The following is a 17,576-nucleotide window of genomic DNA, read 5'->3' on the forward strand; positions in this document are numbered from 1 at the left end:
CAGGAATGCAACAGGGAAGTCAAAGTCTCAGGCCAAGGAAGTAAAAGACAACAAGAAGAGCTTCTTCAAGTACATCAGTAGCAAAAGGAAGATGAGGAAAAATGTGGACACAGTGCTGAATGGTGTGGGAGTCCTAGTGACAGAGAATGCAGACTAGACAGAGTTACTGAATGCCTTCTTTAATTCAGTCTTTGCTGCTAAGACTAGCCCTCAGGAACCCCAGACACTAGAGGCAAGAGAGAAATTCTGGAGGAAGACTCTCCCCTGGCTGATGAAGATTTTGTTGGGGATCATTTAGGCAAAGCAAACACTCACAAATCCATGGGCCCTTATGGGATGCATCCACGACTGCTGAAGTGCTGAGGGATCTGGCTGATGATGTTGCTCTGCCACCCTCCATCATTTTTGAATGATCACGAAGAACAGGAGAGGTGTCTGAGGACTGAAGGAAAGGCAGTGTCACTCCAATGTTAAAAAAAGAGCGAGAAGGATGACCCAGGAAAACAGCAGACCAGTCAGCCTCACCTCTGTCACTGGAAAGGTGATGGAACAGCTCATTCTGGAGGTCATCTCCAAGCACATGGAGGAAAAGAAAACTATCAGGAATAGTCAGCATGAATTCAGGAAGGGGAAATCGCACTTAACTGATCTGATAGCCTTCTATGAAGGTGTGACTTGCTGGTCACACCTAGAAGAGGGGAGAGCAGTGGGTGTTGCCTGCCTTGACTTCACAAGGCTTTTGACACTGTCTCCCAGAACATCCTCATAAAGAAGAGTGGATTAGATGAGTGGACAGTGAGGTGGATTGAGAACTGGCTGAACGACAGAGCTCAGAGGGTTGTGATCAGTGGCACAGAGTCCAGCTGGAGGCCTGTAGCTAGTGGTGTTCCCCAGGGGTCAGTACTGGGACCAGTCTTGTTCAACGTATCCATCAATGACCTGGATGAGTGGACAGTGTACCCTCAGCAAGTCTGCTGCTGATACCAAACTGGGAGGCGTGTGGATTTGTGATGTGCTACCAGGTCTTTTCTAATTATTTGGGCATTTTAGTCTTAAATGCCTACGGCGTGCATCACTTGGGTGTTTTTCCAAAGTCAAAGCAAAAGCACTGAAGTGAGCTGCACCACAGCTGGGAAGCTGGTGCAAAGAGCTGGTGCAAATACTGTAAACACACAGTTGTGCTTACTCCATGTTAATATTCCTATTTAGTTGGAGTGCTGTGTTAGACTACTTGTTTTTCAGTGAAGAAATGTACAAGATGAACAAGATAAAGGAGGGAAAAAGACATAAGAATAACTGTGTTATTTGTTTAGAAACAAGTTAGTCCTTTCCCAGAGACTGAAGGACAAAACAAGGGCCATGGGGTATTGAGGCTTGCTTTGATGAGAGCTGCTAGCTTTTTATGTGCTTGAACAATGAACTCTGCTTTCAGAGAAAGACTTGAAACAGTGCTGGGTGTGGCATTTCTTTTTTTCCAGAGGTTTGTTTGATAATGTAATGGTTTATAGCATTTTTAAAAATGCTTTTCTAGGGCACTAAACAGCAACAAAGTAGAGGGAAATAAACACTGAAGATGGCTAGTACTAATTTTTTAACAGCTCTGCATGACATCTTTGAGCTTCTTTTCCACAAGGAAGTGTAACAAAGCAAGTATTTATTTTATGTTCTTATAAATTTTTTTTTTTTTTAGTATTTTCTGTAAATATTGTGAATATTTTAATTCTGTCAACACTTGTGATTAGGCATATAAATAGCCTGAAGCGTCACTGTTCCTTGAAGTCTCTGACCACGTATAATTCTACACAAAAGGCTGGCTGAGGAATGAGTTTAGTTTATCAACATTGACGGTGTACAAGGGATTCAGAAAAGTGTTCCTTGTAGAGAAAGGCAGGCTATTGCTATATTTCAGAAGTTAATATAAGAAATTAAGTGTGAATATCCTTGAGGATTTTTAGGAGAAGCTGGGCTTGAGACAGGTTAAAAAAAGTTCTTAGGGGTCCTGTGCTGTAGCGACCTGTCTTCAGTGCTGCAAGCTCAAGAGCAGTACTAATAAATGTGTCTTAATTCTTGTTCTAGATGTCTGTTCTATTTTGCTTTCCAAAACTGGATCCCTCGATAAACAGCAAACCTGACAGAGCTGATGTGGACTTGAGGAAGTCTCATCTGCCAGCACAGATTTTTAATAATTACATATACCTAAGTTACAAATTTGTTTTAGACTGTGATTTATGTCTTTTTAATAGTCTGGAGAGTTATAACTGTACAAATTTCGTTTAGAAAGTCTCTTAATGCAAGTGGAAGACTAGTAACATCAATGAAAATAACTTAGACGACATCTGTAGATACACCAGGCAAAACCTGGACTTTGAGTGATCTTGGGCTCAGTAAGATGAAGGGCAGTTGGGTCCTCTTAAATTTTCTTACAAACAAAGCCAATTGCAGCCTGATGCAAATAATTTTTCAGGGCTGTGGAAGCAGATCAATGTCCACTTCAGTGACTGAAGTATGAAGAAGATACTAGTCAGGTGATAGTCATCAGAAAAGGCAGTAGTATGCAGGATAGATCCTAATGTGATAATTAAAAAAAAAATTAAAAAATAAAAACTGAAGCACTTTTCAACACCTTAGACTAGAAATAACATACAGAAATGTGTTTTATGCTCATAAAGTATGTACAGTCTGATCACCTTGTCCTACAGCATTCTGATGGAGAAGCTGACAGCTCATGGCATAAACAGTTGACTCTTCACAGGTTAAAAACTAGCAGGATGGCTGAGCCCAGAGATTTGTGGTGAATGGAGTATAATCCAGTTGGGGGCCAGTGACAAGTGGTGTTCCCCAGGGCTCAGTTTTGGGGCCAGTCTTGTTTAGTATCTTTATCAATGACCTGGATGAGGGGATCAAGGGCACCCTCAGTAAGTTTACAGATAGCACCAAACTGAGCAGGAGTGTTGATCTGCTCAGGGGTCAGAAGTCTCTGCAGAGGGATCTGGACAGGTTAGATCCATGGGCCAAGGCTAAGTGCATGACATTTAACAAGGCCAAGTGCTAGGTCCTGCAGATGGGTCACCACAACCCAAGGCAATGTTCCAGGCTTGGGGAGGAGTGGCTGGAAAGCTGCCTGGCGGAAAAGGACCTGGGGGTGTTGGTGGACAGCCAACTGGACATGAGCTGGCAATGTGCCTGGGTGGCCAAGAAGGCCAACAGCATCCTGGCCTGCATCAAAAATGGTGTGGCCAGCAGGAGTAGGGAAGTGATTGTGCCCCTGTACTCAGCACTGGTGAGGCCACAGGTTGACTACTTTGTTTTCTTTTGGACTTCACAGTATAAGAAGGACATTTTGGTGCTGGAGCTGGTCCAGAGAAGGGCAGCAAAGCTGGTGAAGGGCCTGGGGAACATGTCCCGTGAGGAGCAGCTGAGGGAAGTGGGATTGGCTGAGGGGAGATGTTATTGCCCTCTACAGCTACCTGAAAGGAGGTTGTAGTGGAGTGGGCATTGGTCTCTTCTCCCAGGTGACTAGTAATAGGACGAGAGGAAATGGACTCAAGTTGCTCCAGGGGAGGTTTGGATTGGATGTTTGGAAGAATTTCTTTCCTGCAAGAGTGGTGAGGTATTGGAACAGGCTGCACAGGGAGGGCGTGGAGTCACCATCCCTGAAGGGGTTAAAAAAATGTGTGGACATGGCACTTTGGGACATGACTTAGTGGTCATGGTGGTGTTGGGAGATTATTTGACATGATGATCTTAGAGGTCTTTTCCAACAATAATGTTTCCATAATTCTAATTAACTGATCATTTAACTGACAATAATACTGCAACATGGTAGTACATTATACCAGGACAAACTACGATTGGCCAATTTCTGCATTGAATTGACTGTCTGGTCAGCTAGTATGTCTTACTCTTTCTTGACACAGATTTTAAATACAGGTTATCACTTGATTTTATTTGACCTTGTGCATCCATGCTGCAGGGTCATTTCTGCTTTGTCTTCATTATCTTTTTTTTGTTGTCTTAATTGTTATAGATCACCTGCATGACCTTCTGTGTCAGTAATTTCATTTCAAATGATGGGTATTGATTTGTCTGCATTTTGGCAATGTAAGGTACAGTGGAATACCTACTTGACCTGTTGCCTGAACAGAGTGAGGGTAAGAAAAAGGAATGTGTCTAAACAGTAGCTAATAGTCCTAGCTGCACAGACTTAAGCCCAGGTTTAACCATAACACTAAAATCTCAATTCCCACCTTTTATGAGTGGTGTTTGTAGTTTTAAGTTCTTTATTAAATGATGAAATTGATTTGTTTTGAAGAGTTTTCTCTGTTGGTTACTCTTGGGGATGTGGGGTGTGAATGGGGATATCTAGAAAAACGGTATAAGAAATGCTGTTACTTTTATTAAACTTGTTGCTAAGCCTTGGGAATTTAGTTTAATAAGAGTCCTTCTCTGTTTACTGTCATAGGTGATACAATCTTTCACTGGATTGTGTAGTTTTATATAATTTTTGATAGTCTGATTCAGGAAGAACAGACAGGATTAGAAAATAATGATCTTGTCAAATCCATTTATCCTTTTTACAACCACCGTGAACATGTTTCAAGGTCAAATGTATACTCTTTTGAGCTCCAAGTAGCTCTTTGGGAATAAGTGTGGAAGGAACACTTGGTGGTTATACTTAATAACACGTCAATGTTATTCCTGTAGTTTCACACCCCCACAAAGAAGTGTCTTGTATTCACCATAAGCTGCAAAAAAAGCACATCAGGAAAATTTTCACATTGACTCTCTTTGCTTGTTGATAGCACATGTGTGGAGGCTGTCGTATGCTAATTAATACACCCCATTTTACAGTTGAGGTGGAGAGGAGGTGGTTAAGCACATATACTTACTTTCTTTTCACCACAAAATGCATCTTCTTTACAAGCTGATAGGAGAACACTTTGAAAGCACTACAGAGCAGGAAAATGTTCCCAAGGACAGGATTTTGTCTAACTGAAAAAAGATTTTGTGTATTATTCTCTTTTCTTCTCTTTAGGAAATGAGTCCCATTAAATGTTTTAACCTCTGATGAATTCATGTGTTTTAAGTTCAGCACTTCAGTAAGAAACCATACCCCTCTTGGTTTGCAGGGTCAATGTGGGACTGTTACAAAGACATTATTCTCTGATGCAGTCTTTAAAGACGAGGACTATAATTTAACATGTTTACAAAGTCCCGTGTTCCAAAATCGTAGTAGAAAACTGCATGAATGTGCCTGTGCATTTCTTTCCTCACTGCATACTTGCATGGTCAGCCTTCAGGAGGTGAATCACGCGTCATGGAGTCAGGCAGAGCCGTCTGTTGCAGACACTTATATTTAGAACTTAACGCAGTTCTGCTGCTTCTTAGTATTTTTCCACACACCCCCATACAGCTTTCACAAGACTTTGTTACTTTCAACCCAATTGGACCGAAAAATAGAGTTTTCAAAGACTTGATAAAAATGAGGAGTCAGGTAGAAAAGAACCCTAACTACTCATGCCATGTGAGGGAAAGGCAGTTGTAGTGATGTAAGTTACTCACCTGGATAGTCAGCAGACAGGTGAGTGTGTGTTTGTATGTGTGTGTGTGGGTGCTGGCCAAACACTTAGGCTGTGGGTCGTTCAAAACCAGCCATACCCATCTCACATTCTGTTGTTTACGCAGCCAGAAAAGAAAAGTGGGGTGAAGTTGAGGTATAAAGCAGGAGAAGAGTAGAAAAGGGTGAGAAAAAGTTCTGGGAGAGATGTGGAGGACAGGTGCTGGGGAATGTAGCATTCCAAAGATCGGTGTCTGTGCTGATACTAATTTTGCTGCTCATGGACCTCATGCTTTCATAAGCTGAATAAGAAGCTCATAAACTTTCATGCAGCTGAAACTTCCAGTGTTTGTTGTCATATTCAGGTGCTGCAGACTAGTTGTATCTCTAATATGAAGTGTTGCCTTGGGTATGTGTTTCATGCCTCTTGTTGAAAATTCTGTCATTTGAGCAATAAAAAATATTTTCTTTGTAACTGAATAGGTTTGCTACAATTTTGTCTAAAGAAAAAATATCCTCTCCCTTCTTGCTGCTGATAAACCCCTTAATTGTTAATAATTATTTTAAAGCTACTCAGGTTATGATCTGTTTCTGCTTTGTTTTTGGTCTGTAAGCCACATGGAAATACTGGCCCTTGAGAGCAGTGTGCTTGCTGTGTTCATGAAGCTTGTAGCCACAGTACCAGAAGAGCCTGAGATGAATAATGTTTCCTTTGATCTGGTGAACCGGGTGTGATCTGGAAGCCTAGTAGCAGAACAGGGTTAGAACTGATTGCTTGTTTTGTAGATGCTCTCCTCATTTGTTAATTTATTAATCTAAAAAAAAAAAACCCAAAAACTTTCCCTGGAAGTGCTGCTTATGTTGCTACTGATAATTGTAGTTATTTGTGCTGCCCCTATCACCCCTATCTTTACTTTTGCAAAAGGAGTATTATCAACATGCTATAGTTTTCCTTTTTCAACATGATTTTTGTTTTTTAAAGGAGGATTCAGTCAAATCTTAAGCATCTCTAAAGGCTATATATCAGATAGGTTGATATACAATCCTGAGGATATAACAAAAAGTACTCAGAAATTCATAGATTATTGTGGTGGAACTGTGTATTTGTAGAATTAGATAAAAGGATGGAGTTTTACCAGCATTGGTTCAATATTTTCTCTCTGTTTGGCCTGTTAACAGACCAGTTGAATTTCTGTCCATTTTCCTCTTTTTGGCAGCTAACTGAATCCACTAACTAGCTTTTGCTTGCAGTAGTCTGGTACTAGCATGATAAATACATCACAGATATGTTGTTTATCTCAGAGATGGTAACAGGCATTAATCTCTAGTTTTCATTCCTACAAATAAGCTATGCTTGCATCTGGTTTTGTTTCTTTTTTACGTCTAGAGTAAGAAGTCCTTTTCTGGGGAAAAAATGTAATTTTGCTTATCTTCTTATAAAATCACTTCCCTTATTTTGGAATAAAATAAAACAGGCAATAAAACCAAGAAGTTACTGTTAGAAACAGTAATGTTGAGAAAATATGTTTTGGCTTCCAGGGTTCTAAATTTGAAAGCTTAAAATTTTTTTATAATCGTGTCACAGGATCAGATGATAGCAAGAAAAAGATTACTTATATGTTTGTGTACATACAAAATTGACCTTTGTGATGCAGCTTGACATCTAAACACTAAAAGCAGTCATTTGTTTTGACAGCAGAATTAATTGAGGCTAAAACAGTCGAAATTCCACTTGTATCAAGCTGTTCATTAGGAATTGCTGTCTGGCTTTAGTGCTGTCAGAAAAATAACCTGTTCTGCTATGATTAAATAGCAGAATGATGGTCGGTCCACTGAATTTGAGAGAGAGGTTGAATAAACTTTCTACTGCGGAAACAATTCAGAAGTGACACACTGCAAGGGGGGGCAGAATGTGCATTGATATCCAGCTGAGCTGTCAACTGGCACTGAGCCAGACACGCAAAGCTTTGCCATTTGAAGCAGCATGTGAAGCATATGCAGTTAAAAAAAAAAAATTGTCCTCCTTTCATGCATGATTTACACTCAAAGAGACAAACTTTTGTTTTTATCGAAAACAAGAATATGGTTGGTTATCATATTTGTAACTACAAGTACAGATTTATAGAGTTTTTTTAAGAGCTTTTTCTTGAAACAGATATGTTAATGTTTATATGCGTGCATGCGTGTGTGTAAACTGATTCCTCAGGATGCAGGGAAAGGCAGCTTTTTTTTTTGTGTGTCTATTTCCAGTTATTGAAAATTAAATGTAGTTAATAAAAATATATGCTTTCTGTCATGCATACCGCCCCTTAAACTAGAAAAGAAGGCAATTTCCAAAAAGAAAGTGAAAAAATAAAATAGTTTTTAGTTGATTTGTTGACTTCTTGATTTGTTTACCTTTTTAGCTCCGCAGGATTTTCCAGTTCATTGATATACTTACTGGGGGCTTTTTTTCAGGTTACGACATAAGGTTATGTTTTTCTTCCTAGTAATAGTAGTTGGCTTTTGTATTTGCCTCGTTTCTTTAAGAAACCAAACTGTAAAACTTGTTTTTTTTTTCCCTGCTCTGTGGAGGAAAAGTGCAAGTTATTTTGTTGTTTTGACCTTAGCAAAACGTTCTACCAGTGTCTCACTTTCACAGGTGTGGGTGAGAGGCAAATAGACAGGTTAGAAAAACTGTCTTTGGAGTTTTGTGAAGATAAGTTTTGTAACTCTTCTCAAGGCAGCTGTCAACAAACTTGACTGTCCTCAAGATAATTAGTATCACTTTGTACATAAATTAAGTAGCAGATGTAAGATTGTTCTTTCTAAAGTCTCTTCTGTAGTTGCCTTGTGTATACTCTGAAAATACTGTTCCCATAGGCATGGGCTAAATATGTAGTAGATAGTGTAACATAATGTACAGTGCAGTTACATTTTCTTCATTTATCTTTGAATAAGATCAGTATCTCCTTATTGCTAGCCATGCACTTCACATCGTAGCATCATGAAAGCCCACACATTCACACTCCTCTTGTAACAAGAAAAACAGTACATCTGTACTGTCTAGGAGATGCATCCCAAATTTCTGCCAGTGTCTCACTGTAAGTTATTAGATCAATTAAAATTAAAACATTCCATTTATTCAAATTATCTTTTGCCTTTTCTGTTCTTGCAAACCAAGGCTTCCTCTGTTTCAAGAACCTTAGAACTGACCCACTCCTGATTTACTTGCTTCAGTCTCTTGTCAAATAGCAGCTGTCTGGTTCCATGTGTCTGTAAAACCATCATCCATTTGCCTTTTCTTCGTGCCCATATCTGTCCTGCTGGTAGAATGCTGTGAGCTGCATTGGAAAATGCTTTAGGTTGACGCATGGTGGGAATGTTTGCATACAATTAGAGGAGTTTAGTCATTTTTGATGCCTGCTTCATTTGTAGAACACTAAATTCAAATTAGCATCCTGATGGCTAGGTACGTATACTTCAGTGGCTGAAATCCCACTAGGTGTTCATATCCCTTTCTATTAATAAGTCTAACCTTCATTTATGCACTGTATTAATTTTTTTCTGTTCTCTGTGTGTACAGTAACAAATAATTTCAGGTCTGTGTACAGGTATTTTGTACACTTATGCCATAGTTACCAGTGGATCAGTGTAACAACAGGCAGGCCAGACTGAAAAAGTTACCTTGAGCCTGAAACTATCCTTGCTTAACACAACAGAACATTAATTCAGAGACTTTTGCAAGGGTTGGACTAGATCTCAGCTATGATTCTTACGTACTCCAATAAGTGTCTTAGAATGTATTTTGGATCTTTGCAGTGCTGCTTTAGTTTTAGTATGTGCTTTTCTTTTGGGCTCGTATGAATGCCTGAGAATAGGCTTCCTTCTCAAGTCACATTGTTGTCTTGTTATGAGAAAAAGAACGAAAGAAATCTCAGTGCTTTGACTGTAATACTGCAGGATATCGTTATTGTCATTGTTATAGTCATCGTTATTGCAGCATGGCAGCATCTAGATGGTCCTTTCCAGTGCTTTGGGATACCAAGCGCCAGGGACTCTGGATCAGGGGATGACTTCCATCCCCAACATCAGCAATGCTTCTTCAATGTGAAATAATTGCTTTTTTTTGCTTCAGAAGTGGCAACGTACAGTGAATCTTTGTACTTGCTTCAGAAGTTTTGGTGATGATTTCCCAGATTTTGAGCTGGAATCCTTGTTGGTGTTAAGCTTTTGTCTGTACTAAATTATTGGGTACAAATCTGTTACAAGAGCTTTTCTGCCTTATAGAGAAGAGGTAGCACATCCACCTTAAAATTTTCATGTATATGTTACGAAAGCTATTGTGATACCAGCACATGAGTTTTCATGCTTTGGCTTCCATCTATATTTTACACCAGTCTGGCAATCTCCATTAACACCAACTCACTGAGATTTTTTTACTATACTATCTATTGATTAAGGAATTGGGAATCAGAAAGAAAGGTAGTTCAGAGAAGAAAGCTTTTTGAGGGTTTTGGTGTTTGGTTGTTTGTTTTTTTTTTTCAGTGATAGTGCAGGTGTTTTTGTTTCTATATACACAAGTATAGTGGACAATGCAGGGGAACTTCTTAAGAAATCTTCCAGATTCCTCATTGATGCTGTACTCCTATAATAATATGTGTGCCTAAGGCCTTTGGCTGACTAGGAAACTACACCTGGTTCTAGCAGGAGATGATATGGTCACAGCGCACACTTCTGTCTGGCCTACAGAAGTATTATTACCTCTTCGGGCACAAAGATATGTGCCCACAGGAGACTCCAGTTGTTATATGGTGCACCAAAAGCTCATCACAGCTCTCCTGTTTTCTGTATTGGTTAACCATAGAGCACCACAGAAAGCGTCTGTGTCTCTAATGTTATTTTGGTTTAAAAATACTACTCCCTACGCAAAATATGCTGCTCTTCACAGTAGACATATAGGGAGCAGAACTGTTGGGAGATCTAAACTGAAAGAAAAAAATTCTGATAATATTTAAAGCTCCTAAAAGGGCAAAGTATATTAATTTGCCTTTGTTGCAGGCAAATAATGCAACATGTGTTATATTGATGGAGGTGGGTTACATACAAAATTTTCAAAACTAGCAAATACCTTTTGGCATTGGGGGAATATGCTGAACATAGCTTTTTAATGTTTGTGGATTTGTTAGGGACAGCCACTGGCATCTTGAACTTCTGAGGTTCCAGATAATAAAGGACCCTATTGGCAGTTAAGTAGGAAAAGTTAGGATCAAAAGATGCTTTGGAATTGTAATTGATTCACACAATTTATCATAAGAAAATGCTGTTTTCATTATTCTTATTTATCTTCCCTCTAGTAAAGTAGCTAGTAGATGCAGGGGAAGGAAAGAAAGCATGTGAAGGGAGAAGGAACTCCTATGGTAATTCTGTCCGTTCTGATGAAGCATAAAATAATGTAATAGGTATCATTAAAAAGAAAGTGTATTTAAAACGTCTGAGTTAACTTCATAGACCTTAGTGGAAAGTGAAACCTGCTTACTGAAATTTTTTGGATAGTTTTCATCTGATTACTCTCTCAGGCAATTCTTCAATAACAGATTTTTTCAGATTGCATTTTATAGCCTTTCATGTGAAAAAAACAAATACATTGTTGCAAGAGAGAAGTGATTTTTTTTTTTTCTGGTGTAAACCAGCTCTTTTTAAATCTAATTGAGAGTGCCAGTTTGATCTTCATGTCTGTGTTTCTGTACTAAGCATGAATGTTTGTCTCTTCAAATGAAAAGTTTCTCAAGCTGTAAAAAAGCCCACCTTCAAAGATAAGTGTTAGGCAAGTGTAATGGACAAAATACAGGAACTTGGATATGTTGGATGCTTGTTTTCTGCTCATATTGGAAATGAAAGTTAAATCTGAAACAAGAATTAGTTTTACTTAAGCCTTGAATATTTATTTTAATCATTAGTGTAAAAGTCTAGGAGTCAGACTTAGTAGCTGAGAAGGTTAAAGAAAAAGATGGTATTCTGAAAAAGCTTGAATTTTTTTTTTTCTAAAAATATGTTTAGGTCTCTGTTGTTTACACTTTTTTCCTTCTGTTTTTATTTTGGGGATGAGCATTTGTGGTTGGTTTGCCTTTGTTTTTATTTTTTCTGGCCAAGTGGGAATATGTATAGAAGCAAGAAACAGAAGTAGTTGAATCCTTCACAAAGTGATGAAAAATGTATTGTCTGAAGTGTAGGGTTGAAGAAGTAATGGATTTGTTCTTTGGCTTCTATGTTCTGTGGTATTTTTCTGAATTTCTTGCTCAATATATTTTGAACAATAGAGTTTAAATTCCTAAAATAAAACAACTATGAAATCACTGTGGGGATGTAGACATGTAGAGTTCTCTAAATCCATTTTTCTGGAAATTTTTTTCTGGTTTTTGTTTTGTGAGATGCTCAGATTTGCTGATCTGTGGAGCATGCTGACTTTGGCTTACTGTCAGTTTAGTGGAGAGCAGAGAAGGGATTGGAAGACCAGTTTAAAATGCCCATATATTTACATAATTTAATAGAATGAGAGAGCTGTTAGGAGTTTGTATTTCATCTTGTTATGTTGAAGAATTAGAGTTACATTTGAAATAATTACGATTGAAATTTAAAGGGCAGTTAAGATTACCACTTGAGATTGGTCTTCTTAATTAGGAGGCCAAACAATTGCATTATCATAAATGGGATACCGATGTGTTATAGTCCCAGATTCTTATCCTGCTGCTAGCAGTCAGATCTATTTTTAATCACAGGGAAAATTTTGCAGATGCAGTCTGAATTACAGTAAATACAAGTCATTACTTTGAACACTCTTTTAAAAACAAAATATTAGAAGTCTGCAAAATTTCAAAGAAAATATCTGGTACATTTTATTTAATATGTCTAAAATAATTCAATTTGCTTAACATTGGGTATTGAGTTACAGCATCAGCTTCTTAATGATCTTTATGTTTGTTTGACATAAGCATAAATCTTTTCCTTTGCTGTTTTGATAAATGTTATCAAAATGTAGTGTTTAAACTGAGTTGAACATAGTTTTGCACTGCAAGAGTTAAGCATACTGGGGGTTAGGTTACAAACAGAACCATTTGAGGTACTTAACTGCATGAATCAAATACAAATTAATCCCATTTCTGTAATTTGTAATGCTAGTTCACAATTATTTGCTGTGGTGTACTATTTAAAATGAAACTGAAGCTTCTGCCCTCCATGTTTCTTGTGTCTGAGATCTGTTTATGTCAGCTATTTATTTTAATGCTAAGTATAACATATTCACTTTGAAAAGAGTGCAAGTGAAAATACTGGAAAATGCCTTCTAGTACACATTTTATTTTATGTGAAAATACCCTTAAAAGTGAACAACCTTGGTTTTATGGTGGATGCTCACAAATAATCATAACTTTATCATAAAGATAATTAAATTGGAGCACTTACTAGCAGGTGTGTTCTGAGGCAGGGATGAAGGTAGTTTCTGTATTTGAGGTTTCCACTCTGCTTTACTTCCAGTTGATTTTAATTGAAGTCTTCAAGACTTTAAACTCTCATTGTTTTTTCTGCACATTGCTTCCTAAAATGGCTCATAATATGGTTAAATAAATTCTCGACCCGGTCAGGTTGAAGAAATGAGGATTAGGACTTCACTTTGCAATGACAATCGACTGTTACTTTGTGTCAACTGTAATGGAAAGCCATAATAATTAATTTATTTAGATATAGCACTTAACCAGTGTTCTCTGCTTTTTTGCTCCGACCAGTCTTGATGATTTTTTAAAAGTTTTTTGTCGTCTTTATTGCTGTATTTAAGATTCTGCATGCCACTTTCAACTGTCTAAGTAGTTGACTATGAAGAGGAAACAGAAGAACTAACAGTAGAGAGTTAACAAAAGTGGGAATTTCAAAATTAGGGCTATAGCTGTACTTTTACCTTTTTGATTTTTCTTTATATAGCTCTTGTTCATTAAAAGAAGAGAAACTGAAAACTTTGCACTGATACTATATTATAAATGTAATTTTGAATGAGAAGAGGACACCAGTTAGAAATGTTTCATGTGGTTGTAATAACATAGGCAATGGAATTGTTCACTAGTATTTTAATTTTTCAGAATGAAAGAGTGAAAATATTTAATGATTTGCTGTACAGGTATGGTTTTGCAACCTGTTTAACCTTTGGCAGCATAATTACTTTTCAGTTACCACCTAAATTTAAAAATAGATAATCTAGCATTTTCAGGAAATAGTAATAGGTGTTAAAATACCTTAGATTAAATTTGACTGATTTTTATCTTTATTGTCATGTCTTCAAGGCCCTATTGAATTTGAAGAATGTAACACATCCAGTGCAGTTGAAGGTGAGTTGTTGTAGCAGCATAGTTATTTATGTAAGAATGCTGTGAATAAAGACCTGACACTATGGAGTAGAAGGTACTCATTGTGTGAGTCTGGATAGCTTTAAATTACCCCAGCAGACTAAAAAGCAGTTTTCCTTTTGAGAAACAAACTTCCATTGAAAATAAGGCCTGTGATACTTGATAAGCCTATTGGAAGAAGGTCAGAGAATTTTAATTTTTCTTATAAATATACTTTGGCTAGGACATTGTCTTTGCAGGGATTTGGATTGGGTTCACTTATGACGTTGTTGTAAGTAATTTACTAGTGTCAAAACATGGCCCAGGCTCTTTCCATTATTACCATTTTAGTTATACCAAGTCTAGTGCAGTGTTGTGATCACAAAGGTTATTTTATTGGCGTAGCGTATTTTGCTTAGGGTATTGTCTTAAGTGGTTAAGAACTGCTTTATTTGCATAATCTATGTATTTACTTTTGGGACAGCAGAGTTGACAGTATAGCTATAGCAGCTGACAGCTTCTAAGTTGCCAAGATTGCAGCTGAGACTTAACTCTTTTTTGACTAAAGCAGAGAGCATCCATGTTCACAAACTACTCTAATGCTTCATTTGTGTTTGTTTAGGGCTGCATAAGGTACAGAAAAAAAAATTCCCAGACTAGCATTTAGAAATAATTTTGGAGCAAATTCTGTCTGTGTTAAAATAAAAGATAAGGCTGTGTAAGATTGGAGAGATGCCTTATGTGCTGTGTAATGTATTTCTGCAAAGTGGAGTATAATGTTTAATTTTTAAATTATGTACTTGAACTGTCAGTTGTTAAATTTTGGAAATCAAATTATTTCCACCGTTTAGCTCAAAAGTATGCTGTCAGGAGCATCATATGTCAAAACAAAATTGTAGGCTAGTTGGATCAGATGCTTGCACTTAGTCATTTTGTTTGCCAGTCTGTTTCAGCAAAAACTGGGGAGATAAGCAGACATGATAGCAAGTCAGATGGTATATTTAAATATATTTTAATTTTAGCACAGGTATGAAAGCAAACTTTTTCTCTGTACTATCGCTATATATATCTGGTGCTAAAAACAGGGAAGAAATGACAGGGCAAGCATGCTTCCTGACTCAGTGAGAGCCAGCCTTATTGCTGGCTACAGCAACTGGGAAATCATGAACTTGGCGTCAGCTGGAAGGCCAAGAGACAGTCTTTTTTTTTGTACAAGACCAAGATCCTAAATCTTAGGAGAGTACAGTGGCTTGCAGCTCCTGGAACATGCAGGACAGTAACAGCTTGTTGACCTGTAGTAGGTGGGAGCGGCAGGGTTCAGTTTCTGATTCAAATGCACTGGCTACTTAAGATCTGCCAGAGCAATAGCTCCGGTTGAGTTTCTGTAAGCAGAGATCCTTTCCTCAAAACTTTTTTTTCTATTAAAAAAAAAAAGTATCAGTCTGCATACTCAGCTTGGGGAGTTGAGTGTACAATGCAAATCATTTTTTTTTTAAGGAGTTACGTTATTAATGTCTTGAACTCATACTTTAATTTTTTATTAGTATGTTACTTAACAAATTGGAATGATGTTCCCTTAGTTTGGCTCCATACGTATCTCTACTGTTCAGATTTTTGTATTATTTGTTGCAGCTTTTGAAGTGTACTGGCATTGGTATGCACCTGTGTTTGACTCTGCTAAATACATACTTATCTCTTTGCTCTTTACATGAAAACTGTTTGTTCCATAGGGATAAAACCACGAAAGAGGAAGCCTTTTGGTTTATCAGGAATAATGAAAAAAGAAAAAGATACTGAATCTGTGTAAGTATTTTTTGATCTTAAAGCCTTGTCTTGTACAAAATCTAGTAAAAGCGTGGGGATAAACATTAGCTGATGTTTAAAAGAAAATGAGTTACAACAAAAGTTTAGAGGAATGCTGTGAATATGAAAACATCACAGTTCCTGAAGATTTTTGTAAGTAAGGACTTTAAGGAAATAAATATAATGATAGTAGTCTAGTCAGTTTTCATTCTTTTTGGTGCATAGGTAAGTACTTTTCCCTTGTTATGCGTTTGAGTGTTGTACATAACATGATTGTCATGTGTACTCCTAATGAAATAATAGCTCTGCACATGGAAACAGTAGTGGGTGCCTGTGTTTGCAGAGCTGAAGTGTCATTTGCTCTTTCATTAGAAAAACTTTCTTGTACAGCATTGAAGGACAGAAAAATCTTTGAATCTTTTTTCAGTACATCATGTGCACACTCATATCTTAAAGGCCATCATTAACTCATGACTGATGTTCCAGCTATACCCTTTGCTGTATTCATTGCATGCGTTCTGTCTCCCAGGAGCTAAAACTCCCCAGAAAGTGAATTTGAATACAAGTTCTTAGATAGATTGGTCACAGTCTATGTATTAGTAGTTATGGTCAATATACTCCAGTGAGGTTTTTTTTCATAATTTCTAGATGTATTTTATCAATAGCTGTATTTAATATAACAGAAAATAGTTTACAATTTGACAAATTTACCAATATAGAAATATTCTCAGAGGCAACCTCTGCATACCTACTTTTTAAAATTACTTTAAAAAATATTTTTACCAGCATTTATTTTTAATATAGTGCTGAAAAATTAATGACCTAAGAACTGCAGGTGCTAATTATTTGGACAGAAAGTACTTTATTTTTCTTTTGTTGTTTCATTTTAATAGTGATACAATTCTAAACTATACTTTTTCTTCTCTCTGTCGTGATGTCTTTAGGGCTCCAAAATGCTGTTTCTTTAAATTATTCCTCTATATTTCTGTCCTTTCTATGATTTAGGCTTTTCCCCCATGCTTTCTTCTGTTCTTTATTGAGCTGGAGTAAATTATGTCAGAAGTGTTGTATATAGTATGATTTTTGGTCAGCAGCAATCTGGTAATACTATTTTGTTACAAAGAATTATTTTTGCTGATGAAGATTTAGTTTAAAATATTTAAAATGTTATACATTATGATATTCATGTTTTAAACAGCTTTAGTGCCTTTTTAAAAAGTAATTCATTCTTTCTGGAAATTTATTTACTACACTTTTTTTTTTTTGCAGTGCAAAACTGCTGCAGTATCAAATAACAAAAAAGTGTATTTGATAATTTTTGTGTCTTGCATTTACTTAATTGCAAAGTAGCGATTTTGATAGTATTAAGTACTGTGGGATGATTGATTTATGTAGCTGTTGGCTTCTCTTGTTCAACAAAACAATTGTTTTGCCACCATGTGGGTTATTATTCAAGCTAATCTCATGTTATGTATGTTATAAGCCTCCTTGCAAACCAGGCATCTCCTTCCATCCATTCTTTGGCAGATGGTGAAATGTAATCTGGCCCCAGCAATGATTTAAGGCTCTTAGTAGTACTTTTGTGGAGCCAGTAGAGCCTGGAAGCTCCAAATTAACTCCTCCTAGGTGTATGATTCGGTGTATCCTTAGTCGGAGAGGATGTTTTTCTTTGACCTGTAACAAAATTTACTTAGGCACTGTGGGCTGAAAACTGACTTCTGCACTAAGTGGAATGCTTTCTACCTTTGTATGCTTATTCGCTGTAGTATCTGAATACTTTTCTAAAAGCTGCCTTTTCCCAAAGACATTTTATTTAACATTGGAAGGTAAGATCAGTGTCTCTAGAAAAAATTAGGGGTTACATT

General features: G+C 37.1%; 1 protein-coding gene across 1 annotated transcript in view; it reads left to right on the top strand.

Annotated features, from left to right (window-relative positions):
- Nucleotides 1–17,576, top strand: part of LOC103773397 (FCH domain only protein 2-like) — a gene marked incomplete at its 3' end in the record, with an annotated part of 73,132 nt that overhangs the window by 23,812 nt on the left and 31,744 nt on the right. The window contains 2 exon segments of the mRNA XM_008940763.1: nt 13,867–13,911; nt 15,639–15,711. Coding sequence (XP_008939011.1) covers nt 13,867–13,911; nt 15,639–15,711 — 118 coding nt within the window.

The sequence above is a fragment of the Merops nubicus genome, unplaced genomic scaffold (genome assembly GCF_000691845.1).
Source record: "Merops nubicus isolate BGI_N331 unplaced genomic scaffold, ASM69184v1 scaffold3995, whole genome shotgun sequence".
NCBI classification, from domain to species: Eukaryota; Metazoa; Chordata; class Aves; order Coraciiformes; family Meropidae; genus Merops; species Merops nubicus.